Here is a 27,187-nt window from a genome sequence, read left to right as displayed (position 1 = left end):
TCCCACACTGAAGGCTCTCATCGCTCACTCTTCTACCTGCCCTCAGACCCCGCTCTTCGATCTCAGCCCAGGCACCGTTCCCTTGCTCCCTGGTGGGAATGGCTGGCACCTATTGGCAGGAGCCCAGCAGGGTGAGCTGACTTGCCCGAGGGTGGCGGCACCAGGCTTGGAACTCAGAATTACAGGACTCCCTGACTCCCCGGCCTTCGGTGAACTGATGCTGCCAGGCGAAGGCCATGGGGACCAGAGGAGGGAGAGAGGAAAGCCAACCCCATTGCAGGGAGGCTTCAGGGAGGAAGTGGCCAAAAGGTTAAGGCTTGAGAAATGATGTGGGAAGAGGAGGCCAGTAAGGCAGAGAAGGAGCTGCGGCAGCTGGGGCACAAGGGAGGGTTCCATTTGATAATAGAGAGTGAGGCAGGGCTGGAGCCATGGGGCTGAACAGACCCCAGAAGCCCCTCCTCGGGGTCCCTGCCCAAGGCCGCTGTGGCTGGGCCAAGGGACACCTTGTGGTAAGTCCAAGAATTAAACATTTTTTTCGCAGATCATGGATGGCCCTTCTCCCACGAAATTCTGTAGATTATCCGTATCCACAGGGCACCCTGGCTTCTACCAGAGAGCAGAAGGGAACAGAAGGAACAGCCCGCACTGAATTAGCTGTATCTTCACACACAGTTATCCCAATGGCAAGGAGGGGCCAGTACCTAGACTGTGACCCACTCTGGGCTCAGTCCTTGACTGGGACAGATAGGGGCTTTTCCTTAGTTCTCCGGCTCCAAACCAGAGCTGCTGGAAGGACCAAGCCCCTGCTATGGTGGGTAGACTTGTGGACTGGGAACTGGATACTTGAGTTTGGGTCTCAGCTTTTCCTGGGGTCCCTGTGAGCTTTGGCCAAGTCACATCTCTCTGTGCCTTAATTTCCTTCTCTATAACAATAACCAGAATTCCCATGTGCGTGCATATGATGTCGTCCTTCTGGGCTGACTGAGGTTCCAGAGATTATTGTTCTCACTACAGCCTTAAAAAAAATTATTTATTTTAGAGAGAGAGAGAGCAGGAGTGAGAGGGGCAGAGGGAGAGGGACTCTCAAACAGACTCCACACTGAGCGCAGAGCCTGACATGGGGGCTCGGATCTCACAACCCTGACATCACAACGTGAGCCGACATCAAGAGTCCCTCACTCACCAGACTATGCCACGCTGGCCCCTCACCACGGGCGTTCAAAGATCATTTTATTTAATCCTCACAACAAATATGTGAGGTAGGTATTATCTCCCCATTTTACAGACAAGGAAATGGAGATTCAGGGCCAGGTGACTTGCAAGATTTGAGCCTGTGCTGTTTCCACTCCACAGTAGGAGAATGAAACCAGGTCCCCTCCATAGGCTGAGCCGCCGTCGCTCACACTCCTCACTGAACCCAGATTTCTACCCCATAGTAAGATCGTGGTCCCTGCAATGAGTTGAGACCAGATCTGTCCTCCCCCGGGCTCTAGTGGCCCTTCTTCTTCAACTGGGCTCCAGAGAGGATTCTGATGCCAAATTTGCTTGCTTGCTTTATTTATTTATTTATCTATTTATTTATTTTTTATATTTTTAAAGATTTTATTTATTTATGAGAGACACACACACAAAGAGGCAGAGGCATAGGCAGAGGGAGAAGCAGGCTCCCTGCAGGGAACCTGATGGGGACTCAATTCTGGACCCCGGGGGATCATGCCCAGAGCTGAAGGCAGATGCTCAACTACTGAGCCACCCAGGCGTCCCCTAAAATTTGCTTCTGACCCAGGCTCCCCGCTCACTCGATCCGTCACATAGGCAAAGTTTCTCCGCGTCTCTGTGCCACAGTTTCCTCATCGCTCCGTGGAGGGTAGGAGTAGCACCAGCCTCCTAGGATTGGTTGGGAGAACGAAAGGAATTGGTGTTTGCACAGTGCTTCCAATGGTGTTTCTGTAGCAGGATTAAAATGTTTCGGGCACAATGGGGGTTGGGACGTTCCCCGGCTCCGGGCTCGGCCTGGAACTCCGCAGAAGGGACCCTTAAACCGCTCCGTTGACACCAGCTGTCCCTCCACGAGGCCCGGACGCGAGCTCCGTCCGTGACCCTGGAGGCCAGCGCGCCCCGTTTCAGAGCGAGGAGAGCCGGGCTGAAGGGCGGCGGTGCAGGGGCGCTGCCGGGGAGCTCTGCGGCGAGGCCCTGCCCGTCGGAGCGCGGGCGGCTAGGACGCCGGAGAAAGAATGAATGCCGGGAGGGGCAGGGACGGAGTTCTGCGGTGAGCGTCGCCGCAGGAAGGTGTCTGGGAGGCCGAGGGACTGAGGTCGCGGGGTGCCCGGGTCCCGGGGGGCTCGGGGTCCCACGGGGCCGGGCTCGCCGCGCCCCAGCCCGCGCGCCCCCTCTCTCCGCGGCGCGCCCCGGGGCCGCTCCCGGCGCCGCGCAGCCAGCCCCCCGCTCCCTCCGGTGAAATTGCCAAATTAAAATGAATCATTTGGCCCATAATGGCCGAGGCGCTTATCGGGGGCGAGCGGCCCCGCGGCTGCGCCTTATCTCGGCGGCGCACGCGGCCCCGGCGCGCCTCGGCCCATGCTAACGAGGCCGGGAACGGGAGCGGGATTAGCGCGCGGCGCCCGCGGACCCGGGGCGGGGGCGGGGGCAGGGCGGGGGCTCGGCGCCCAGGACCCGGCCGCAGCGAGGCCACGCGCGGCCCCCGTGGCGGCGAAACGTGAGCATTCCGGCCCTTGGCGGGGGAAGGCGGCCCGCGGGCTCCGCAGCCTCCGCAGCCTCCGCAGCCGTGGCGCCCGCCCCCCTCGGGGGAGGCCTTCCCCCCTTCGCCCTCCGGCCCTTGGATGGGGGGCACTTTGCGCGGACGCCCTCCGCTCGCCGCCGCCCCTCCCGCCTCGGAGACTCTCTTCCTTCCTTCCCCCTTTTCCTTACGCAATATACAGAAATGCGCGAGGCGGTGGTTGGTTTTCATTTCTTCCCGGTGGTTGTGTGCATGCGGTGGGATTGTGAGTGCGCGTGCGAGCCGGCGGCCCCGACCCCTCCCGAGGCGGCCCTCCAGGCCGGGGGTGTGCCCGCGTGGGACGGAGTCCGCGCCCTCTGCGCCGCGGGCCTGGGCTCTTGGGGCCCCTCCGTGCGCATCGCCGCGCACGCCTGTGCCTGGTGGCCTCCTCGACGGGGGTCTGGCTCCGCGCGTGGGGTTGTGCGGCCTTCGCGCCTGCGCTTGGGTGGCCTGGCTGTCGTGCCGGGCGCGCGCGATGCCGACCGCGGTGGACGCGAGTCCGGGGGCGGCCGCCGCCGCGAGGTCGCGCCGGGCATCGTGCGGGCCGGGCCGTGAGCGCCCCGCGCCCGCGCCCCGCGCCCCGCTCCCCGCGCCCCGCTCCCCGCGCGCGGGCTGCGCGGCGGGTGGTCCTGCCCGCGCGGGGCCGAGCGCCCGCGGCCCGCGTCCTCTGGAAGCGCATTTGCACATCGCCGGGGGGTGGAGGGGGGGCGAGCGGGAGCTGGGGCCGCGAGGTGAGGAGGCGGCGAGGGGGCGGGGAGAGGGATTTCACATTTTATTCCAAATTATGATGTATTCGGAAGCCGGTGCTGGCTCGGAGGGGCAGTCGGAGCCCGCCCGGCGGCCGCGCTGTCCGCAGGCCGCTCGGGGCCCCGGCGCCTGAGGCTCGGCCGGCGGGAGGCGGGCTCTTCCCGGCTGGGAGCGGAGCAGCGCTCGCCGGGCCGCGCCTCGGCCCTCGGCCGCTCCCGGGCTTCATCCGTTTCTGGTCAGTTTCGCGGGTACCTGCGCGGGGTCTGCGGGGAGAGGCCGGGGGAGGAAATCGCGCCTCGGGTGGGGACCCTGCGGCGGTGTCCAGGGAACACTTTTCCGTCCCCTCCCCGGGAGAGCGGCATTGCGGGGGACAGGGCCGGGCTTTGTGCAGCGATGGGGTCCGTGCTGCCCTCGCTGCGGGGGGAAAAGAGATTTTGTTTTGCCAGTTTTTGTGGCTACTGATGTCACCATCGCCATCATCACCAGCAGCACCACCATCGTTCTATTTAATTAAAGTTATCGTTCAGAAGCGAAGCGGCTTGTCCCTTTGAGCTTCGTTGAAACGATAACAAAGCAGCGCGGTCCCCCCCACCCACCCCGGCTCTATTTTTTATTTTTTTTAAGTTGCTGGGTTTGGGGTAGGGAGAGAAAATGGAGAGAGGGACGGGCACGGAGACCCTGTCATAATGCAAAAATGAACCGGGACCTGAGACGCGGGAACGGGTGGATTCGCCCTTCTTCCTACCCCTCCCCCCACCTGGATTAGAAGAGGAGAAAGAAAATCTCCCGCATTGGACTGAAACCTCAGGGAAGAATTATTCCCATATTTCCACCAAAGCCGGGGCTTCCAAAGGGAGTCCTTTGGAATTAACCTAGGATTTCGATGTGGAATCCTAAACTGGACAATTTAGGCAAAACAAATTAAACAAAACCCCTTTTTTTTGGGGGGGGGAGGAAGCAACCTAAATCTCACTACGCTACACACTGGGAAGCAGTATTGGATTTTTACCCTCCCTCCCTTTGCCTTGTTTATTGCTGCAAGGAATTATTAGAATTCTCCCCTAATGAACACTGAAAAATTGAAAATCATTGTGTGGGGATGGTGGAAAGGAAGGCAGGGGCTTGCTTTCTTTCTTTTATTAGTAGGAAGCAAAGAGGGGACCTACATAGATCACGTATCTCCCCGCCCCCCCCCATTCTCTTCGATCCCTGCTGTTGACTCCATTCCTGTGGGAAAGTACCCTTTGGAATTGGGTTCTGGTTTCGCTTTGGGCTAAAGGTGGGCAAGGAGAGAACCGGGCCTCGGAGGTTCTTCCCCGCAGATCAGAGTCTGGAAACCACATTCCCCTTTTCCAACACACATTTCCCCACCCGCTCACCCTAGGCCTTGTGGCCATGGCTGTCCCCCAACCCAGGTTCCCAAGCCAACCGCATAGACACGTCAGTGCTTAGAAAACAAACCCAGCCTGCAGCGCTGAACCAGACATCCCGTCAGAGGGCCCGAAATTGTTCGGGCAGTCTGTGCTGAGCTCGTTGTTGTTGTTGGAGTAAATAGTTATTTCTGATTGGTCAGGTGTAGGGTTCTTTTTTAAGGGGGTTTGGGGGGAGGCCTCTAACACCTGCAGGGTGGGGGCAGAAAGCCATCCACAGTTCCCTGGGCTGGTTGGCGAGGACAGGAGGTAATTCCCAGCCATTGACCCCCATTTCTCTCTCTCCCTCCCTCTCGCCCTCCCTCTTTCTCTCCACCCCCATCTTTCCTGGAAACTGGCTTTGGGCGCGGCAGACTGCCCAGGACCACACCGTGGCCTAGCTGCTGGTCTGTCAGCGAGAGAGGGGGAAAGCAGAGACCCCCGTCCACAACTTGGACCTGGTCTCCCGCCCCTCTCCGGCGGAGCGGAGATCCTTTTCAGAGGGGCCGGTCTCTCTAAATATGCCCCAGGTGAGTTTTGGGGGAATAGTATCGGTGGAAACAGTGTCCTGGAAGACCTTGGGTTCTGGCCTGGGGTGGAGGAGGCTGGAGGAGGCGTAGGACAGAGGATTGGGTGAGGGGAGGAGGAACCCAGAGCTGGGAATCTGGGATCCATGCCCCTGTGGCTTCTAGCAGGGCCCTTTACCTTTTCGATCTCGGGTTAAAACACGTACGTAGCTGGACCTAGTCCCCCAGGCCGCTCCCATCAGTCCTGGTTCCATGGGTGTTTCACAAGCCTCCTAACTTTGGGGCGGCTATATCCGGGTGGTGCAGGCTGTGTGTTCCCCGGGCCGCCGGCAGGAAGAAGGCCCGGCCATCCTGGCTAGCACAGTCCCAACTCCAGTGGGCCCTGGCCGGGGCCTCAGGCCTAGGGTGGGGCTGTGCTGCAACAGCCTCCACTCCCGTAGTGGCAGGGAGGTTGGCTCTCTTCATGGGTGATTTTGGTTCTGGTGCATGCTTGGGGCTCCCCCAGGGGGTCTTTCGGGTGTGTGTGCATTATAAAGGATAGGGAGCTAGCTAGCTCTTACCCTAGGTACCCGCGGAGGCTGTTTTCCTATGAGAGATTTTCCCTGCCCGGAATGGGGGGCTGCCCCGGACCCTGTGCCTGCCCCCTAGGAGCTCCTGGGATCCTTGTCTTGCTCAGACACAAACGGAAGTGTTGCGGCCATCTGGCAACAGGGGATGAGGATCCGGTGTTGGGGGCTGCGAGCTGGTTCTGGGCCGCACAAAGAGGAGTTGTAATGGTCAAATAGTCTAGAGTGATTCTGTTCAAGAGCTTCTCCCCCCTCTTTCATCTTCCCCAAATAAAAACAAATGAACAAACAAAAATCACTCGGGCTTTCTTTCCAGTAATCTTAGCCCAAGCCAGGTGATGGGGTTTAGTCCCCTACAACCCAAGGTGCTTACGAGTCCTCTGTTGGCTTTTTCTGGAGCACGGCCCCCTCGCCTGGGTGATCCTGGTTGCTGAACGGCCCGCCGGGTTTTCCTAAGGTCCGGGGATGGGCGGGGAGAGGTTGGCCACAGACCCTGGGGACCAATCAAAGGTTTCTCACAGGGAGCCTCAGAGATATAGATATTTATAGGCGGCTGGGGAGGGCATTGGGGGCCAGGGTCAACTCATCTGGAATATGTGCTCCTCTTGCCCCTCGGGGATCTACGCCTCCATGAAGCCTCGGAATTAATCAGAGGGTATAAATGTGTCATAAGGAGAGCTTGAACTCAGTCTGGTGATCGCAGTGTGCACCGTTTGTTTGTTCTTGGTTAGAAGCTGGGGCTGCAGCACGTGTCACTGGGCACACAACCGTGTGTGGGGACAGTAAGGTAGGGAACCAGCACATTGGGGCTTGTATATTTTGCCACAGGATGGTGTTACTGGTGCAGTTCGCTGCTGCAGGGGAGCCGGGAGGATTGGCCTGGTATACCCCGGCTGCGTTTCTAGTGGCCGGTGGCTTGGCAGTCCCATTCCGTGGATACGGATCTATTGTTTCCGCCATAATCGTAAACTCCCTTCCAATGAAGCCTTGTAGACCCACTGCCTTGGCGGCTCACGTACACCAGGTCTTGGGGAATTCGGTTGTTTCCTGGTGAGCCCACGTTGCTGGCAGACCCAGGGCAATCCAAATGGCCATTATCCATCACCTTGTGTGTCTGGTGGCAATTTTGCTGAGCCCCCAAAGAGGCTTCAGAGGGTCAGATCTCTCTCCTGGGGTGGGAGGACATTTCCCAGGCCAGCCCGGGTCCAGGGCCATGCAGTGGCGGAATGGCTGCCCGTGAGCAATTAGATGGACTCTGCTTGGGGCTGAATTGGATTTTTGTGTATTTTCTGCTACAAAATATCCCAATCATCTAATTCTGAGAGGAGAAGCCTTATTTTGAACATCTGATGAAGCCTGTGGAGTTGATAGTCAACTTGACAGGCTTCGTGTGTGTGTGTGTGTGTGTGTGTGTGTGTGTGTGTGTGTGTTTTATTAAAATAACTCACAAGCACCCTCAAACTCCAGGCTCCAGACCAGTCTCATGGTTTTTTGGTTCTTTTGGGGCCTCAGGCTCCACTGACATCTTAGTAGGATGACGGAAGCCCCCCCCCCCAACCTCACCCCCAATGAGCGTTAGTGGGGATTAGAGCCTCTACGGGTCACCCTGGTGTATGGTTGTGGAGAGAAGGAGTATCCCCAGTCCCAGGGATATCCATGGGAGAGTGTATACAGGAGAATAGCGCAGACAGAGTGAGATCACAGTTCTGGTCCCGCTCTGTGGCTCCGTGGCAGATAGGTTCATGTGACCTTGGGCAAGGCAGTCCCCTCGCTCGCTCAGTCTTCTTGCCAATAATAATGTTTATTGAGCATTTGCACACTGCTTTTAGGTGCATCAATGAAGTATTGCTCCCATTTCTCAGAAGACCATGCAGGCAGGAGAGGGGGATGGATGAGTTCAAGGGCCTTCATGATACCTCTTCCCGCTGGTGGGTGGGAGCCTCGACCCCGACCCCGGTGGCCTCAGGAGGCTTCCAAATGCCTGGGCTCCATACCCACTCAGCCAAGCCTCCCTTCCAGACGCCATCTCACTTCTGAGTCCAGCTGAGCATAAGGGGGTGCAATGTGCGGTTGGGGAGGACTTAGTGCTAGGATCATCCTCCCTTCCTGGTGTCTCATCTCTGGTCTAGGTGGGTGTAAATGGCCCCTGGGGTTCCCAGCAGCTGCACAGAATACACGTGGATTTGCTCAGTGCGGACAGGCAGCCCCTGCAGGGGGTGACTGTGTGTGTGTGTGTGTGTGTGGGAAGGGAGAGCGGCAGTCCCCGCCCTCTGGGGCACAGGGGACCCCAGGCCTCCTAGCCTCCCTTCCCCGAGTTCCCTACTTGTTGAGAAGCCAGAGAGGTTGGAAAACACCCCACCTCTGCGCCACAGTTTCCCCGCCAAAACCTAAAGGGGGGCGGGAAGAACAGGGTCAGGGGGTTTGTTCCCTCCTCTTCCCCTGCAGCGGGAGCAGGGGGACGAGATGGTATTTCTTTCTCGCCTCTTTCTACATTTCCTTCCTCCTTTTTCCCCTTCTGTTTTCTCTCGCTGGCTCTATTCCTCTTCTTCCAATGTCTCTGCCGTCGTTCTCCGTGCCCCCAGGCCCTGGGTCTCGCAGGCAGCCCCGCGCTGTCCCAGCCGGGCCGCCTGTCCACGTGGCGCCAAGCGCGCCTCTTCCACGTCTCGGGGCGCGAATCCCGCTGGGCCCCCGGCGCACCGCTCTGGGCGGGCGGCTGTCGGAGCGGGCGTCCGCTTGTCTGTCTGTCTGCCCGCAGGATGACGGAGCGGCCGCCGGGCGAGGCGGCCCGCAGTGACCCCCCGCCGGAGGGACGGGACGCGGCCGAGGCCCGCATGGCCCCCCCGCACCTGGTCCTGCTCAACGGCGTCGCCAAGGAGACGAGCCGCGCGGCCCCCGCGGAGCCCCCGGTCATCGAGCTGGGCGCGCGCGGAGGCCCGGGGGGCGGCCCTGCCGGCGGGGGCGGCGCCGCGCGGGACGGAAAGGGCCGCGAGGCGGCGGCGGCCGAAGCGCGCCATCGGGTGCCCACCACCGAGCTGTGCCGGCCCCCGGGGCCCGCGCCCGCCTCGGCCCCCGCGGAGCTGCCCGGCGACGGCCGCATGGTGCAGCTGAGCCCGCCCGCGCTCGCGGCCCCCGCCGCCCCCGGCCGCGCGCTGCTCTACAGCCTGGGCCAGCCGCTGGCCTCGCTCGGCAGGTCAGGCCCGGGGGACGACCGGGGGGGGGGGGCGCAGGAAGAGGGGGGCGTTGCGAGCCCCGGGGCGGGTGTGCGTGTGCGCGGGGGCTCCGTGGGGCGGGCGCGCGAGCCGGTGTGCGTAACCGGGAGGGTCCGCCCTGGGGAGCGCGGGCCGGGCTGCGTGTTGGGGTGTGTGTGTGCTGGGGTGGGGTGTGGACCCAAGGGAGTCGCCTGAGTGGGAGTCCCAGGTGAGAATGTGTCTGAATGCGCTCGCTGCTCTGAAATCCTTCTGGAAGCTGCAGCCCTCAGCGGACAGGTGAGAGGAAGGGATCTGAGGGTGGTTGCCGACGGCTCCCTCCCCGAACTGCTGGCCGGGTGGGGCGGGGATCCCTCCTCCCCTCTGGGGCCCCTCTGCCCCTGGCCCGGGCTGTGGTCTCCGGGCTGGGGCCTGCACTCCCCTCCCAGTTTAGGTGTCCATTTCCCTGCTGGGGCCACTGAGATGGTGGGGAGATAGGGGTAGATTTGGGGTGGAGACCGGAAGGTGAGGCAAGGGTTGACAATGGGGGCAGCTAGTGGGAGACCCCGAGGAGGAAGAAGCTATGGAGAGCCCAGGTAGGGCAGTGAGGGGCATGTGAGCAGTGGTGAGGCCAGGTTTACTCTCTGTTGTCTGTCCAAGGGCCCCATGGGGCGGGCTGCAGGTGGGGTGATCTGTGGGGGGGGGGCAGTGTGTCCTGTGAAGTGCTAGGGCTGCACGGTCGTTCCTTAGGTGTGAAGGCCACAGCTGCCTGTGTGAGTACCTGTGCGGGAGGGGAGGTGCCTGTGGATTGTGTGCTTGTGTCTGAGAAGGGGAGTACGTCTGCCTGGGGAGCATGTGTGTTCATTTTTGGATTTGCTCTGTGTGTTCACTTCTGATTGTGAAGGGTGGGGAGCGGTGTGTGGGCATGGGGCCCCTTCTCCCCTCGCTTGCCTCCCCAAGGGGAGAGAGTGGGAGCATTCTGTGACTGTGTGTGGCTGTCTGTGTGGGATGCTCCTTCTATCCCGGACTCAGGTGTGAAGGGAGCAGGGTGGCCCTTGTGTTCCCCCCGAGGTGGGGCGGGCGCCCAGAGCACGTGGGATCGCTGAGGAGCCCGCCGCCCTCCACCTGCGTGTGAGCTTGTGCTCTGCTTACTCCCTTCCACAGTGGGTTCTTTGGGGAGCCAGATGCCTTCCCTATGTTCGCCACCAGCAACCGAGTGAAGAGGAGGCCCTCCCCTTATGAGATGGAGATTACAGACGGTGAGTCTCCCCGCCTCTTCCTTTGTACTCACCCCTCCCGCTGGTCCAAGAGCCTCAGCAGGGGCCGGATCTTCAGGGACTACTCCCTAGGCGACACACAGTTGGGGGTGGGGCTACCTGGGAATCCAGGTCTGCTGGAGTCCTTGCCCTGCAACTGCCCCGGGACCTGGCCAAGTCATGGGTGGGGCTGGGGGCCATCCTCACCGTCCTGGGAAGAGGGAACATGGCAGTGAGGACACAGGGTGGCATTTAGCACAAACCTCTAGGGTCAGCTGGCGTCTGTCCGCGCTCTAGTCCCCATTCCTACACTGGGCAAGAATCCCAGGGGAGGGCAGCACACATGGTGCTCCCTGCCTCTGAGCACCGAGCCTCAAGGATTTCTTGTACCTCCTCCCAAGGCCTTTTTTGGAGTCTGCTCCCTGCCTGGAATCGCACCGTCAAGGTCCATATCTCAGGTCCCTTTTTTGTGGGACCCTCTTGGCCCCTGTTCCATACCCAGGGCTGAGACCTGGCATTCCCTTCCTGACATCATAGATCCTACCCTGCCGTCCTCCCCTGCGTCCCCCAGAAGGCCCTCGCCAATACTCCTGTGAACTACCTGAGTAGTCTTGGGCGCTAAACTTGGGGAAGGAGTTGGATGGATGGGAAATTAGGAGTATCCTGTCCCTCTTCCCAGGGTTGACCTGATGTAGGAGATGGGACCCAACACCAGGGGGCAGGAGAGCAGGCTCTTCAGAGCCAGGGACCAGGAGCCCAACCCTGGAGTTGCCAGTGTGGGGCCTGGGGCTCCTGTAGGAAGGCCACCTGAGGCTTTGAGGCCAGACTGGGATTTAATCAAGGGGTCAGTAGGAGGGACATGTACTGAGCTGGAGCTTCTGGAGAGGAGTCCTCTGTAGTGTTCTGGAGGGGAGGGGGCTTGGAGTCTGGACAAGGAACAGACCTCATAAGCCCTGAGCAGCCTGGGGCATGAGCTGTCGGTCCAAGAGGGAAGGGTGATGAGTTGTCAGTACTGCTGGAACTTTGGAGCTGATCCTGCTCCGAAGTTCTCCAGGGCAGAGGCCTTTTGCACAGAGGGCAGAAGCAATGAGAATCAGGCACAGAGGAGAGGAAGCAGGAGAAGGGGCCAGGGGGGTGAGGGTTTGTGGGGGAGTGCAGAAGTATAGGGAAGCCATTACTCATAAATGTCACCTGTACTGTCTGGACACTGAGTAGGTGCAGAGAGGCAGGGCCGCAGAGGGATGGACAGACTAGGGAAGAGGAAGGTGCAGAGAGGCAGATGGTTCTCTGGGAAGGTGCCAGAGAGGAACAAACAAAAACGGAGGTGAAGAGGAGGGTATGTGTTGTGTGGTATGCAGAGTACGTATGTCCATGGAGGTTTGAAACCAGAGATTTCACCAAAGAGTCCGAAGAAGCGGAAGTTGGTGTGGATTCCTGCTGCCGAACTTTTCTGGTTCTTATTTTCCTCATTTGTAAAGGGGGGAACCTCACAGGTTGCTGAGAGTCCAATGGGATAAAGTGTTTTTAGGGCTTGGCTGGGGATAGGTTCTGCTAACTGTAACTGGGACAGCAGTTGTAAGGCCCCCTCCCCACCCAGGAGCTCCCTCAGTGTCCTCCTGGGCAGGGACAGTCCTCCTTATGTCACAGCTGAGGGACGCCCCTCTGTCTGGCGTGGAGGCCAGAGAACATCGAGTTATTTCCTCTGCAGCAGCCCAGGATAGGACCGCCAGCAGGTGTGCTGTGTTTTTCCCAGCCTGGGTCTGGTCTTTGGCAAAGAGTCAGCTGGGCTGGGCCCTATGGGGGCTTGGAGAGCCAGCTTTCAGAGGCACGGGGGGCCAGGGGTGAGTGATCCTCTCAGGGATCTCAGGTGTGTGTGTATATGTGTGTGCATGCGTGTATACGTGTGCAGGTGCAAGTAAGAGAGAGAAAGAGGACCAAGCAAGAAGCGCTGGCACGGATGAGCCATCCTGGCCTCAGTCTCCTTAGCACCTCTTCTCCCCTGCCCTAGTTTCTCCTTTCTGAGGTCTGGTTCTCCGGGTTGGGGTTATCGAAGAGGGAAAACAAATATCCCGGGACTGGGAGTTCCTTCAGGACACAGAGCTTCCTGGTGGCTTTCTGGAGCCCCACTTTCTCCCCTCCCCACTGAGGTGTGGGGAGGGGAGCAGCCACCTCAGCCCAGGAACTTGGGAGCACTAGCAGGGCCCTCTTCTGTTTTCTCTGGCTTTGGGAATCCAGGTCAGGCTTGGACATTGTGCGGGGCTTTGAACACCATAGGTGCTCAGTTTGTGCATGCTGGTGTCTGCCGCTGCCCCACAAGTCTTAGCATATGAATACAGTCTAAATATTGGCCAAGTCCGGAGATTGCACGTAGACATGGAGAGCCCGAGGCAGCCCTCAGACACCTGCTTAGAGCCTCCGGCTCTGCCTCTGCATGGCCCCTGTCTCCGCTTCTCTCCTGGGGAGAGAGCCACAGGGTAGGTCCTTTTCTCTCTCTCGCCACTGCTCTGTATTCCGTTCCCCCCACCTGCCAGCATGATCAGCCTCTTCTGTGTTTTCCATCACCCTTAGTATACAGTCCCCACCCTTACTGCAGAGACCTGTGGGGTCTGGAGCCAGCCTACTCTGATCACACCCATGCTAATTAGTAAGTTGGCTTCAGCCATTTTCCAGCTCAGGGCCTTTGCACATACTGTTCCCTCTTCCCTTCCTGGCTGGCTGTTCACCAGCCTTAAGGTCTTACCTTATAGCTATCACCTTCTCCAGTGTGCCATCCCCAGCCACCTGAGCTAAATGTGGTGGCTTCTCCCCCATCTGTTATTACATTCAGCCTCCTGTTCATTTTTATTTATTTGCTACTTGTTCACCCGTCATCACCATTAAAATGTATGCTCCGTGAGGGCAGGGGCCCTGTCTTTAGTGCCTGGCACAGTGCCTGGTGATTAGTAAATAACTGATGGATGCATGATAATAGCTGACGTGTATTGGATGTTTAATCTCAGGCAGGTATTGGCTTAAGGACTTTACCTGGGTTAGTCATTAGATCCATGTGACAGTCTTGTATTTTAGTTACTAGTATTAGCCCCAATTTACATGACGAAGCTGAAGCACAGAGAGTTTAAGTAACGTGCCGGAAGTCACTATCTAGTGAGTTATACTCAGGAATTCAATCCAGAAAGTCTGGCTCCAGAGTTTGTCTTTCTCACTAGTGCTGTATGGCTTTTGGCACAAGTGAATGAATGAACGAATGACCTATGGTCCCTGTCTTCAAATGTCTCGCAGCCCCACGAGGGAGATGAGCATTAGACACATACAGTAATGATCAAAAGTGATGGAGGGGCCCCTGGGTGGCTCAGTCGGTTAAGTGTCCGACTATTGGTTTCAGCTCCGGTCGTGATCTCACGGTGGTGAGACGGAGCCCAGCGTTGGGCCCCACGCTCAGCACGGAGTCTGTAAGAAAGACACTCTCTCCTTCGCCCTCTGCGCATGCTCTCTTCCCCCGTCCCCGCACACACTCTGTCTCTCTCTTAAATAGATAAATCTTTTTTTTTGGAAAAAAAGGTGATTGGAGATCCAGGGGTTGGAGGGCCTGGTAGTTGGTGAGGTTGGTCCGGTAGGGTCGAGGGGAATCCTCAGAGGAACTGGGGTTCAAAGGCTGAGTAGGAGTTGTCTAAGTAAAAGGCAAGAAGGCCTTCTAGGTTTCCCAAGCCTCCCTATGGGTGGTTTCTCTTCCTCCCCATGGGAGAAGGTGCCTTGGGGGACCTCCATCTCATTTTTCTGAACTCCCGTCCTCCTACCTCCAGGTCCCCACACCAAAGTAGTGCGGCGCATTTTCACCAACAGCCGAGAAAGGTGGCGGCAGCAGAACGTGAATGGGGCCTTTGCCGAGCTCCGCAAGCTGATCCCCACGCATCCCCCGGACAAGAAGCTCAGCAAGAATGAGATCCTCCGCTTGGCCATGAAGTACATCAACTTCCTGGCCAAGCTGCTCAATGATCAGGAGGAGGAGGGTACCCAGCGGGCCAAGCCTGGCAAGGACCCCGTGGTGGGGGCTGGCGGAGGGGGCGGTGGGGGAGGGGGCGGTGCGCCGCCCGACGACCTCCTGCAGGACGTGCTGTCCCCCAACTCCAGCTGTGGCAGCTCGCTGGACGGAGCGGCCAGCCCGGACAGCTACACAGAAGAGCCGGTGCCCAAGCACACGGCACGCAGCCTGCACCCTGCCATGCTGCCAGCCGCTGATGGAGCGGGTCCTCGGTGATGGGGCCGGGACCACTCAGGACCAGCCAGGAGGGCACCCTCAGGCCGCTGGGACTGTGGGCTTCGGGGCAGGTCGGGTGAGGATGGGGCAGCTCTGAAGCCCAGCGGTGGACTTGATGAGCTTTCCTTGATGTCTGAACTTTGTGAAGCCCTAACTGGCCCTGGGGTGGCTTTCCTGTTTCCTGCCTCAGTGGGAAAACAGAAAAATGGAGCAAAGTGGTAGGTACTTTTTATGAAGACGGCACGGTCTTCCCCTTCCCCCCAAACCCTAAGACTTCTCAAGTAAGTAAGGAGTTCGACTGGTGGGGCTTTCAGCCTGGAGCTTGGGGGCCCTGTCTTTGCTGAGACCTGGGGTTGTCAGCTCTCACTAGGGGCATCCAGCAGCCTCTGCCTTGCCTTCAGCCCCTCCCAAGCTGGCTGGTGTGGCTAGTGTGGCCACTCTGTCCAAATACGTAGGTACCCAGTAGCCGCCCAGTTGTGGGTGAGCCCCATCTTCGCCCAGGCCCCTGTTGGGTCACCTAGCTTGCCAGCTGCTGCAGAGTCACAAGCCTCGAGGTGCCTTCTACAGGGCTTGGTGGAAGAAGATGGCCAGTGGACAGCTTGCTCTCGACTAGCTGGGCCAGAGGGTCAGAAACCCAGTAGCACTTACTACTCGCCCCGGGGATCAAAGCTCTGCTTTCTCCCCACAGAGACTTGCCTTCCCAATCCTTGTGGGGACTGAGTGTAGCCGGGAGCCTGCCCTGTCAGGCATCATCATGTGAAGGCAGAGAGAGGGAAAATGATGAGAGTGAAATTGAGCAAGAGCTGTTTGGGGCTGTGGGTTCAAATCCTGACGGTGTCTCAGACCTTCCTGCCTGTATTCTCAGCTCCCCATCACTGTTCACGCGGTGAGCAAATGCCAGTGTGCTGCTGGGCGTGTGCTGGCGCCGGGAGTGGATGTGCAGCCCCTGTCTGCGTGTCCTCCTCTCCTGCTCCACGGGGTCTGTTTGGTGAGGGTCTGGTCTGATCCCAGCCTTGCATAAACCCCGTCCTACGAAATCCTGGCATTTGGGGTTTTTGCTTGACTTCGGTTACTGGTGGGATCTTTAGGTCTTGATATGATCCAGACTCCAGCCCCACTTCTAGGGCGTGGGAAAACCCGTCAGAGAGGAGGCCCTGGCTGAGACCTAGACAAATGCACATTCACTTAGCAGAATCTTCGACACCCCTCAATTATACAGCTTTCAGCCATCTGGGGTGTGTATGGGAGGCTGGCTTACTGCAATAGGAGTGCCCCCCTCCAAAAGTTGTACATGAAATTTTTGTAAATCAAACCCTTATCCTTCATCTTTTAAAGAAATACTACCACAAGTCCTTTTGTAAAGTGAAGAATTTTTTTGTAGAGTGGACCACTGCCCCTTGTTGATCTCTTGTGTCAATCCAGATGGTGGGACATGGTTTCCTTAAGGCCAGGCCTGCCTGTGACATGTGTTCCAAACCCATGAGACAGACTCCACACACGTCCTGTATACCTGTCATTGTACCCTCAAGTCACCGCAGCCACCTCTCACGAGGCTTCGTCTTTGAGGCTAGAGGGAAAACAGTCCCTATGCAGACAGGGCATGAGGCCGGCTCCCTCCCCGCCCTCTTAAGTTGTGGGGTCCAGTTTATGAGTAGGGGAGCAACATGGTAATCTTTGGAGCACTCAGACTCCCTGTCCATTTCAGACCCCCAACATCATATCTTGATGAAATTAGGACTGGTTTCTTTGCAATACTTGGAAGCTCCTGTGAGGAATCCCATCTGTCTAAAGATGGAGCACCTGTCCCGAGTCCTAAGGCTGCGTTTGCTTCCTGGTGGATTAATTTGACTTGGGAGTGAAAAGTGGCCACAGTATGGATGGATGGAGAGGTGCTTGGAGATGGATCACACATTCTACCGGGAACTCAAGCTTCTGGCTTCCTCTTCTCTCAGACATGCAGAATCACGTGGATAAGTTACCTTCTCAATGTCAGTTTTTCAGAAATACCCTCGCTTGGCCTGTCTCCTAGGGCAGTGTATAGACCAAATGGAATCATGAAAGCAGAAGCATTTTGAGATCAGAAAGAACTCTTTTGCCCTCAGGATCATTCCTGCAGTGGGGCTTCCCATCCTGAGTCCAGGGCCTGGGCAGTGGGCCAGTCTGCCTGACTGTGCAGCATTTGGGTAATTTAGGTTCCAAACCTCTTTTACTTGAGTTTTCCTGATTGTCTTCATTTCTCCAGATTGACCTCATTTGTGTCTCCTTCCAAGGGAAGGCACAGGAATGAGAATGGAAAAAGATATGGGCAAAATGTGTAAGACATTACAGCTTCCCCAAATGGGCCTGGGTCGGGATGGGCAAAGCCTCATGTCTTTGTAAGACCTACAGAAGATCCAAAATTTGAATTTTCATTTGCACCCACCTCCCCACCCCTCCCAGCACACCCTTCTCCTTCCTCCGCCTCATCACCTATGAAGAAATGGCAACATTCCGAGAATAATATCTGTGCTAGAGGAAAGGATGTAAAGGGGAAAAAAGCGAGGAGAACAGAGATGATTGTGAGGACTGGAGGGATTCCCATCTTTTCGGGAAAATTCATATGCTTTTATCGGTGGTGGCAAACGACAAGATGGTACAACCTTTATCCTTTTCTGAGAACAGAACAAAGGGCCCAGCATCTGTAGTCAGCCGACAACTATCTCGGCCTTTGGGGGTGGTCTGGTCGTACTTGTGATTTCGATGGTACGTGGCCCCCCGCCGAAGGCTCGCCCATGCCCGTGTACATAGCGCATTGTTCCTATGGGCGGGCCCAGCACTTTCCTTCATTGTTGTACTGTACGTGATGCGTTGCATTGGTCTCTGCATTTTTCTGCAGAAGAGGAGTAAGCGCTCCAGGTACCTCGACCTTTGTACAGCCCGGAGGCCAACACTGTGGGCGTGACTCTTTAGCGACACAACCCTTGTGGTGATGATGTGTGTGTATATATATAAGGATATATTGGGAAGATTTCTAAATAAAAGTTTTACAGAGGGGCCAGTTTTACTCTGTCCTTGCATCTTGCATGGCCACGCCTGGGAGTTGGGATTGTGAAAGGAAGGGCCTGGCAAGAGTCTCTCTCTCCTGAAATGGAGGGGTCTCCAGGACTCAGCTGTCCTCTCAGGGTGGGATCCTGCCCCATACCTTGAGGCTCCCCCCCCGCCCCTCAGGGTTCCATTCTTTTCCCTCTGCCCGGCCTCACAGAAGGGGACTCTTCTGAGCATTTTGCACCCACACTTTGGGCTCAGGGCCATCCCACAGACGGTCCCCTCTGTGTCGGGTTCAGCTCCCAGGGCCCGCCGGCCGGGGTGGTTGCTTTTATCATAGGTTCAGGACAGATCAAGTTACTCCCAGCAGAGGAGGATCCCAGGTGCCCCAGTGACTCAAAGGGAGGCTGCACTCTTATGTGTGTGGCTCTTCAGGGTTGGGGGGAGGTGCAGGTCTCACACAGGGCTCTGGGACAGGCTGAGGCTTTGGGGGTAGTGGTCAGTGAATGGAGGCTTAGGAATGGGAATGCCAGTACAGCCAAGGGCTCTGGGTTCTGGGGTGGCGGCAGCGGGCGGGGGGTTGTGGGGTGGTTGGTGCTCTGCTATGCACTGTTGGAACTCCAGGGACCTCAGTAGGTCAGCATTTCCAATGGAGTGCCAGTCCTTTCATCCATTCAACAACATTTTTTGAGTTCCTACAATGGGCCAGGTATTATTCTAGGTACTAGAGATCCAACAGTGGAGAAAACCAACATCGCTGTTCTTGTGTTGCTTGAATTCTAGCAGGGAGACCGTAAACACACGGACACACATGAGCATAGAAGATATGTTGACTATGGCATTGGTATAGTAAGGATACAGCACATTAGAGGGTGATTAGTATTAGGGAAAAAAGATGTGCTCAGAAGGGAACTCAAGGGGGGCCCATGGAAAACCCTGGTTCCTCTGGGGTCAGCCTTGCTCATCTCGCCAGGCTTTGATCTTGGCTGCCTCTGTCCTAGGAAGCTTCCAGCCATAGCTAGGCTGCCCAGGGCTTGGCAGAGCTTGGGAATCCTGCTCTGGCCTATAGGGATGCTCCCGGGCTTTTGGAAGCCTCCCGAGTGTGCTTCTCCCCGGCCCAGGACAAGGAGGCCCTTGGGCAGATAGGATGCTGAGACCTAGTCCCCCGGGAGGGTGGAGAGGGTGGAGAGGGAGAGAGATTGTGCACAGGACAGTAACATTTCAGAGGCTACAGTAAGAGGGGTTTCCGGGTTGAGGAAGTGGTTAGCCAAGCCCAATGCAGCGGTCACTGATGGCTCAGACCACATCGGCATCAGGGGAGGAGAAGAATGAGAAGGGAGGGGCACCCGTTTCCAGAAGGACGTTTCCCAGGAGCAGGCAAGGCAGTCCACCTGTGGAGAGGTCCGGACGACCTGACCCTGTGGCCACCAGGCAGAGGCTGTGAGGCAGCCCAGGGGGGCCAGGCCCTTGGGGGTCGTGTGGGCTAATGTCCCCATCTCCAGGTGGGCAGACTGAGGCCGAAAGAGGAAAGGCGCCTTCCCAGGGCCACCCACCCCATGATAGTGATGACAGGGGCAGGCGGGCAGGACGAGGCTTCCTGCCTCCCAGGACGTGCTGTGCCCACCGCGGGGGAGGGGCTGTGTTCTTGCCCTTCTGCCCTTTTTGCCCTCTGCTCCTGTTATACCCTCCTTTCTGTCCCACTGCCTGTGTGTGTGTAACCATCCAGTTTTGCACTTTTCGTATCCATCTGTCATCTGCGTCCGTCTTCCTTCGATCTGGCTACTTGTCCCCAGCATCCGGAAGACTGCCCTCACGCCGTGGGGCCCCCTTCCCTCAGTGCTGGCTAATGTTTGTCCACTCGTCCATTTCCCTGCTCAAACACAAGCCCCTCCAGGGCCAGACCAGGCCTGATATCTCTTGGCCTCCAGCCCCCAAGGCAGATCTAGCACGGGACCCTCTCAATATAATGTACGGAACTCTCAAGCTCGGCGTTGAGGCCAGCAGGGAAGGGGGGGGGCATGGAGAGGGTGGAGGGGGGCATGGGGAGGGTGGCAGGGGGCTGGGTCATCCCCACCTCCCCTGACCCCCCACAGCCTAAAACCACAGTCCTGGCCTCGTTAAGGACGGACAGCTCTGCCCCTTTGGCTGCTTCTGTTGGTGGGGAGGTAGGGTGTGAGCTTTCTTGGGCTGGGCCCCTGCAGCCCCGTTATCGTACTGGCCCCGGGTGGGGTGAGGTGGCGCTGATGAGGATCAGGAGGCTGTCCGCCCACGCCGTCATGGCAGCCTTGCCTCCTGTGCTGTCCTCAACCCCTTCTCTGCTTGCACAACCCTGTGAGCCGGGCAAGCACCTCTGACCAGCGACCTGAGGACGTGCATGGTGCGGGGCACCGCGTCCTGCAGTGGACGCCCGGCCCTCAGGAGTCAGAGTAGGGACGAAGTAAGTCAGGGTCACCGAGGGTGTCCTCTCTGTTGTCTGGAGAAGGAAATGAGGCCTAGAGAGACCATAGGGGGTTTCACCGAGGTTACACAGAATTTGAATTCAGGTCTGAGTCCAGAGCCAGTGCTCACCGCCCTTCAAGAGGGGAAGAAGAAATAGCTAATATGTAGCTGGTGTCCTTGAGCAGACAGGCCTGCGCTGCGCTGCGGGGAAGATGACAGCTCGGCTTGTCCAGCCTTTCCCCCCCCCGGACCAGGGCGATCAGTGCGGGCACTGGAGGGCTTGCCTGGAGCAACAGACTCGGCTTGAGGACAGGCAGGAAGGACAGTTGATGTGGTGTCAGTGCAGGAGGGAGAGGCCCGGATGTGGGTGGGAAAGAGCAACAAAGGCAGCTGGGCCGCAGGAAGAGCCTGGCCTTGGGGGTCAGACTTACCTGGGCTTAAGTTCCAAGACTATCACTGATTGTACTGCTGTGTGACTTTGGGTAAATCACTTACCCTTTCTGAGCTTCATTCGGTTTTGTAATCTCTGAAGTGAAGATGCTAACTCCCACCTTCCAGAGCTGTCATGGGATTTCAAAATAATCTAACGTAAGGTGCTTGTGTTTTATAGAAAGAGCCACTATTATTGCTGGAAATGGGGTTGGGCTAGCCTGGGAATGGCAATGGAAATGGGGTAGGGCTAGCCTGGGAATGGCAGAAGGGAGAAAGGGCGGGGTGGGGGCAGTGGGCACAGTAATCAGCACGGCAGCAGGGACTCCTGGGGTCCTGGGGCATGCTGGCCCCTGCTGGGGAGCCAGCGACAGCTGGGGGCTGGGGGCCAGGGCCGGGTGCAGCTGGGTAAAGGGGAGCAGATGCAGAGCACCACCACCGAAAGGGAAGTGTTGAGAGAGAGAGGCCCCGGGGCCCTGGGAGACCCCACTCTGGCCCTGGAGACCCAGAGTAAACTGAATTGAAAAGAGCCCGAGGAGGAGGCTGCGGAAGGCTTCTGGAAGAAGGTGCCACTGCCTGTGAGTCGGTGCCTTTGCAGGGAGCAGGGAGGCACAGCCTGGCCGGAACCCGGGCATCTTGGCATCTTGGCTCAGTGGCAGATGCGAGGTGCTCCAGGGATGCTGATCCTCCCTCCAAGGAGCGCTCCTCCTACCCAGCCTCCAGCTACCTGGCGCCCCTGACATTCCCTCGGGCTCCTCCTTTCCCTCCCGCTCACTGGTCTGAACCCTGCCTCCCTCCCCAGCTCCTGGCCTTCTCTGTCCGCACAATAACAGGATGTGATCCGTTCAAGAGAGGAAGTGGGGAGGACGTTGCTGATAGAGCACTTCTGACTCCACTGCGCCTCCCTCCCCTCGGACCGCCCTCCTCCAGGCTGCCTCCACCCAGGGCCCTGCCTGGTGGGGTGGGATGAGTGCCTGTTCCGGGGGTCTTCGGGCTCCCCAGGCCTGAGTAAGCCTGGGGAGATACACATGCCACACCCCCCCACGCCCCCCAGTAAGGCCGGCCCTGGCTCAGGCTCTGCTGACCTGCAGATGAGGGGCTGAGACGCTGAGACGCAGGGAGGCTTGCCTGACAAACTTTGGACCCCAGAATATTTTCTGGAGCTGCTGGAGCTTGGGAGAGGGCAGGTGGGTCCCTCAGCCTCTACATCAGCGGGGCATCACCCACTCACCTGTTTCCACCTGGGCCTGATCCAAGGCCCTGGGGTCATAGAGTCCATCAGATGGTCCCCATCCAGCACGGACTGTGCTCTGCCTCCCACGGATGGTGGATAGGCCCAGATGGAGGACCTGGGCCTCCAAAAAAATAAAAATCTTTTTTTAATTTTAAAAATAAAATCTTAATTTTAAAAAAAATTAAAAAAAAATTTAAAAAAAATTTAAAAATTTTTTAAAATTAAAAAATTACGTTAATTAAAAAAATTTTTAATTAAAAAAATCTTTTTTTTATTTTAAAAATAAAATCTTTTTTTAATTTTTATTTATTTATTTATTTTTAAAGATTTTATTTATTTATTCATGAGAGACACGCAGGGAGAGGCAGAGACACAGGCCGAGGGAGAAGCAGGCTCCATGCAGGGAGCCCGATGTGGGACTCCATCCTGAGTCTCCAGGATCATGCCCTGGGCTGAAGGTGGTGCTAAACCGCTGAGCCATCCTGGCTGCCCAAATCTTTTTTTTTTTTTTTTTTTAAATAAAATAAACAGCATGAACTAGAGCTAAGCTGGAACTAGGATCTAGATGTCCTAACTCCGAGCCCAGAGCGGCCTCATGCCGTTAGGCCAGCGCTGTCCAGGAGAGCTTCCTGTGACGGTGGACACGTTCGACATCTGCCCTGACCGAGGTGGAGCCGCTGAGCACATGTAGCTGGCAAGCACTTGAAATGTGCCCAGTGCAACAGTGACAGCATTTGTAAGTTTATTTAATTTGAATTAACTTAAGACCTGTTAAAATGCCAAAACTCTCAGGGAAAAGCAGATTTTCATATAGAGAGAGAGCCCCAGACCTGAGAAGCTCGGGAAGAGGAAGTGATCACTGAAGGTTGGCCTCACCTGTGCTCAGTGTCCACAGTTTGTTTATTTTTATTCATTTGAGAGAGAGAGAGCACAAGTGGAGGCAAGAGCCAGAGGGAGAGGCTCAGTGTCCACAGCTTATACCAAAGGGCTGGGCTTCGGACTCTGCTGTCTCGCTCACTCCTCCCGACAGCCCGATGCAGGAGCACAGTCGCTCCCACCTTATAGATGCGGTTAAATGACTTGCCAGGGTCAAGTGGCTGAGACAGAGCCCAGCTGGGACTGACTCTGGCTGTTGGGGGAGCCAGTTCACTCACCCCACTGCAGGCGACCCCCTGAATACTGCTGGGATCCCTGCACCTGCAGACGGGCACCCCCTACAGGTCATTACTAGGGGGTATTGACCCCCTAGTCCTGGGCCTTGAGGATGGGACTATTCTAAGGGGAAATCGGGGGGCTCCCTCATACATTGTGGGAGGGGAGGTTTGGTCATATGTTATTCTGTGAGTTCCCTGATATGGGGGAGACAGGATCTCTCCTGACTCAGTCTCACTGATGCAGATGGTGGTTTGAAGATAATGTCCGTTCCCCGCCCCCCCAGCAACCCCCACTCCCTCATCATAACTAGGCCCCTCAAAAGACCTCTGCCTGCCTTTCTGAGACCCTGTGGACCTATGGGACCAGGGTGGAAAACTCTTTCCCACCCCATGCCTGGTGACAGCTCAGCCAGCTGAGACCTGCGAGCCCAGAGTCCTCAGCCCTTCCCAGCTCACCGATGGCAGCCTGGGACCTGTAGTGCTCCTGGGTCCCAGGCTCTGCAGGATCTCAGGAGGCCAGGCCTTCTGCCCCCTGGCCGTTCCCACATAGGCTGGCCCTGGTTCCTTCCCTCCTGCTCCGCCCCTCTTGCCAGCAGTCTCCCGGGAGCTGCATGTTCAATGTGCTATCAGGCTTCCCCATCACTCTCACGCCCCTCTCCATTACCCCTGAATAGGTGGGATCCAGACAGACACAGGCACTCCCAGCCCCAAGCCCCCAGGCAATCTCGCCCTGGACCGCCTGGGACCCCAGAGCTCTGCTGCCTGCTACCTGCCTGCAGGCTTGAGACTTAAAGTCCTGGGAAGCGGCCACTCTGTTGTCTGGCAGTGGCACATTCTAGAGCAGCTGTCTGAACCAGGGACCAACAGGCTGTGACTGCCCTGGTCTATGATGCGAGGATTTGACCCCAAGTCTAATAACAGGCACAGGTCGAGGCCTCTAAGACCCCAGGAGTCTTCACACAGGGCTTGTCTGCTTCCCCGCCTCCATTTGGCTTTCTGGCCGCCTCTGCAGGGTCTGCGGGGCAGTGCGGTGGGGCGGGCAGGACAGGGGGTGGTTGCCTGGCGTGGTTATTCTGGGGGGGCAGGGTGGCCCACAGGGCTCTTCAGGGGCCTGCTTGGTTGGGGCCCAGCCAAAGCCTGGCTGGCCTGTGCAGTTGCCGGGAGCTGCTGGCAGGCTCTCTGTATGATGCTAATGAGGGCAGTGGCGGGCGGGGAGGTGGGGGGGAGGCTCCACTTTTGTCCTGCACTTGTCCTTGCTGGAGGGTCCTCAGAGAGAGACTAGGGGCCTCCTCAGACCCAAGTGGCCGTGCTTAGCTTGCTGTCACTCACTTTGATGGCTTCGAGTGCTCTGGGGCTGTGGGCAGATTTGGGGAGGGAAGGGCAGGTAACACGCGTGGTCCAGAGAGTGTCCTAAAAATTCATGCCAGTTCTGGGCTGGAGCCAAAAATGCTGTGCCGTTCCCTGCCCTCCATCCTCCCTCGAGGTCCTGTTGAGCTCCTTGAATGTCCCGCATGCATCATCTCTCCTTCCCACCTCTGAGCTCCGCACGGCTGAGATGCCCCCTCCCGGCCCCCGCATGCCCAGGACAGGTGTACCCCGGCGTGTTCACCTTCACCCCGAGATCATGATCGGAGCTGAAGGCAGCCACGTAACTGAGCCACCCAGGCACCCATAACTGATTTATTTTTAACGTGAAGAGGAAGCATAATGTAATACTTGAGAGCATCAAGTAAATGGGGATTCAAATTCTGGATCTACTTACTTTCTGAGTTTAATTTCTCTGAACCTCTGTCTTCTTGACGGTAAAATGGGGATCTAGCACTCACCTCAATGGTAAGGATTATTATGCTGAGTGAAATAAGTCAATCGGAGAAGGACAAACATTATATGTTCTCATTCATTTGGGGAATATAAATAATAGTGAAAGGGAATATAAGGGAAGGGAGAAGAAATGTGTGGGAAATATCAGAAAGGGAGACAGAACATGAAGACTCCTAACTCTGGGAAACGAACTAGGGGTGGTGGAAGGGGAGGAGGGCGGGGGGTGGGGGTAACTCGGTGGCAGGCACTGAGGGGGGCACTTGATGGGATGAGCACTGGGTGTTATTCTGTATGTTGGCAAATTGAACACCAATAAAAGATAAATTTATTATTAAAAAAAATGGTAAGGATTAGATAAGCTGAGTCCCTGGTACCCAGGCGTCCGTAGTAAGTATTCCTCCAGGAAGTGGTAGGGTTGATGTTATGGGTCTTCTGGCCTGAGCTGGAGGGAAAGTCCCAGATGCTTCCTCTGTGTCCTGGCACCTGGGGGGCCTCTCTAGGAGAGCCGCTGGGGGCAGCCTCCCTTTAGCCAGAAAATAGGCGGACTGGGCTCTGCCGAAAAGGCCTCGTGCCCCTGTCCCGCCAGAGAAGATTCTTTGGCAGAGACTCTGGGTTAACTTTGGGCTATAGAGAGCACTAGTCGAAATTTGGAAAAGTGACTTAATTTTGTCTTTTAATGCAGATTTATTTTGTTTGTTTTCAAACTACAAGTTTTTTTTTTTCTCTTCCAACAGACTTTTTTTTTTTTTTTTTTGTTATAGAAACTCTGGAAAGAGCAGAAAGAGAAGCAAATAAAATAAAACAAAACAAAAATCACAAACTCAGCCCAGGTCACCAATGAACATTTTGTTGTATTTCCTCCCTTTAAAAAAAAAAATCTATTTTTGGGGGCGCTTGACTGGCTCAGTCAGAAGAGCATGGGACTATTGAATTTGGGATTGTGAGTTCAAGCCCCATGTCAAGTGTAGAGATTACTTAAACATAAAATCTTAAAAAAATATTTTGGGGGCGCTTTTGGGTGGCTCAATCTGTTAAGTGTCTGCCTTTGGCTCAGGTTATGATCCTGGGGTCTTGGGATTGAGCCCCACATCGGGGTCCCTGCTCAGCAGGGAGTCTGCTTCTCCCTCTCCCTCTGCCTACCACTCCCCCTGCTTGTGCTCTATCTCTCTCTTTCAAATAAAATCTATTTTTTCCCAACCATGAAATTATGATTGCTTTTGTTTTAACTTTTGCATGCAACTCCAGACTTTTAAAGTCATTTTCATTTTGAAGGTCAGTCTGGCTTTCAGATGAAAGCTCCAAATGTGAAATGTTCAGATGGTTTGGGTGTGGCTTCTTCACACTGAGTTAGAGGTGGTGAACGTGGAGCCAATGGAATGTGCCCATCATGCCTCTCACTGGCCTACAGAGGTTTCTGTTCTGAAAAAGGACTGGTTTGGGACAGCGCAGTACAGCTCAACCACTGGATGCCGTGTTTAGATCTGGGTGCTCCTAGCATTCCTCAAGTACCTACTGCTACCAGGTGTTCAGATGCATTTATTACCCTCCAACCAATCCTGTGCAGCACTGCTGGGAACCAGAGGCTCAGGGAGGGACTCTTGCTCAGCTCACTCAACTAGTGGTGGGTGAGGGTCTTGACCCTCAGCTCATTCCCCCTGGGCCCCAGAGACTTCAGCACTGAGTCCATTCATCCCTCCCTGCCCCCTCCTGTGCTCTGCTCTCTGCAAGCTCACAGCTCCAACTTACACACATCTAGTGATGGAGACCTCACCACCATTCAGGCTCTTCTTTGCTATCACTAGATATTCTTTTTTTTTTTTTAAAGATTTATTTATTTATTTATTTATTCATGATAGACATAGAGAGAGAGAAAGAGAGAGGCAGAGACACAGGCCGAGGGAGAAGCAGGCTCCGTGCCGGAAGTCCGACGCCAGGATGGTGCCCTGGGCCAAAGGCAGGTGCCAAACTGCTGAACCACCCAGGGATCCCTAGATATTCTTTAAGAAAGGCTTTCTCACAGTGAACCAAATGCAGGCTCTCTGTGACTCTTTTCTTAAGATTTTATTCATAAGAGACAGACAGAGAGAGAGAGAGAGAGAGAGAGAGAGAGAGGCAGAGACAGAGGCAGAGGGAGAAGCAGGCTCCATGCGGGGAGCCCGATGTAGGACTCGATCCCAGGACTCCAGGATCACACCCTGGGCCAAAGGCAGGCGCTAAACCGCTGAGCCAGCCAGGGATCCCCTCTGTGACCACATCCTCAGCTCCATGCTTAGAGGGCACAGAGCACAATTTTTCTCTGGCCTAGGGCAGACCTGCAGATATTTGGAGATAGAGACTCCTGAGAATGCTCCTTTTCAGGCTGAAA

The 27,187-nt window shown here is 56.7% G+C and overlaps 2 protein-coding genes across 9 annotated transcripts; one reads left to right on the top strand and one right to left on the bottom strand.

Annotated features, from left to right (window-relative positions):
- Positions 1-1,642: 1,642 nt before the first annotated feature.
- On the bottom strand, positions 1,643-3,463 carry LOC121481042 (translation initiation factor IF-2-like). Its single transcript, XM_041738005.1, has 2 exons — positions 2,929-3,463; positions 1,643-1,887 (listed from the first exon to the last, which is right to left on the bottom strand). The coding sequence occupies exons 1-2, from the start codon at positions 3,461-3,463 to the stop codon at positions 1,808-1,810; spliced, it is 615 nt and encodes a 204-aa protein (XP_041593939.1). The 3' UTR covers positions 1,643-1,807.
- Positions 1,942-16,070, top strand: TAL1 (TAL bHLH transcription factor 1, erythroid differentiation factor). 8 transcript variants are annotated; one of them, XM_041739015.1, is made up of 5 exons: positions 1,942-2,269; positions 5,307-5,462; positions 8,781-9,215; positions 10,375-10,469; positions 14,267-16,070. In XM_041739015.1, exons 3-5 carry the CDS (start codon positions 8,782-8,784, stop codon positions 14,719-14,721), a joined length of 984 nt encoding a protein of 327 aa, XP_041594949.1. In that variant the 5' UTR covers positions 1,942-2,269; positions 5,307-5,462; position 8,781; the 3' UTR covers positions 14,722-16,070. The 8 variants fall into 8 exon arrangements, with proteins under 8 accessions (XP_041594949.1, XP_041594951.1, XP_041594950.1 ...); XM_041739017.1 differs by lacking the exon at positions 1,942-2,269 and adding an exon at positions 2,941-2,956; XM_041739016.1 differs by lacking the exon at positions 1,942-2,269 and adding an exon at positions 2,967-3,002.
- Positions 16,071-27,187: the final 11,117 nt, after the last annotated feature.

The sequence above is a fragment of the Vulpes lagopus genome, chromosome 23, assembly GCF_018345385.1.
Source record: "Vulpes lagopus strain Blue_001 chromosome 23, ASM1834538v1, whole genome shotgun sequence".
Classification (NCBI taxonomy): Eukaryota; Metazoa; Chordata; class Mammalia; order Carnivora; family Canidae; genus Vulpes; species Vulpes lagopus.
The sequence above is the reverse complement of the archived record's forward strand: the minus strand, read 5'-3'. Positions and strand labels throughout refer to the sequence as shown.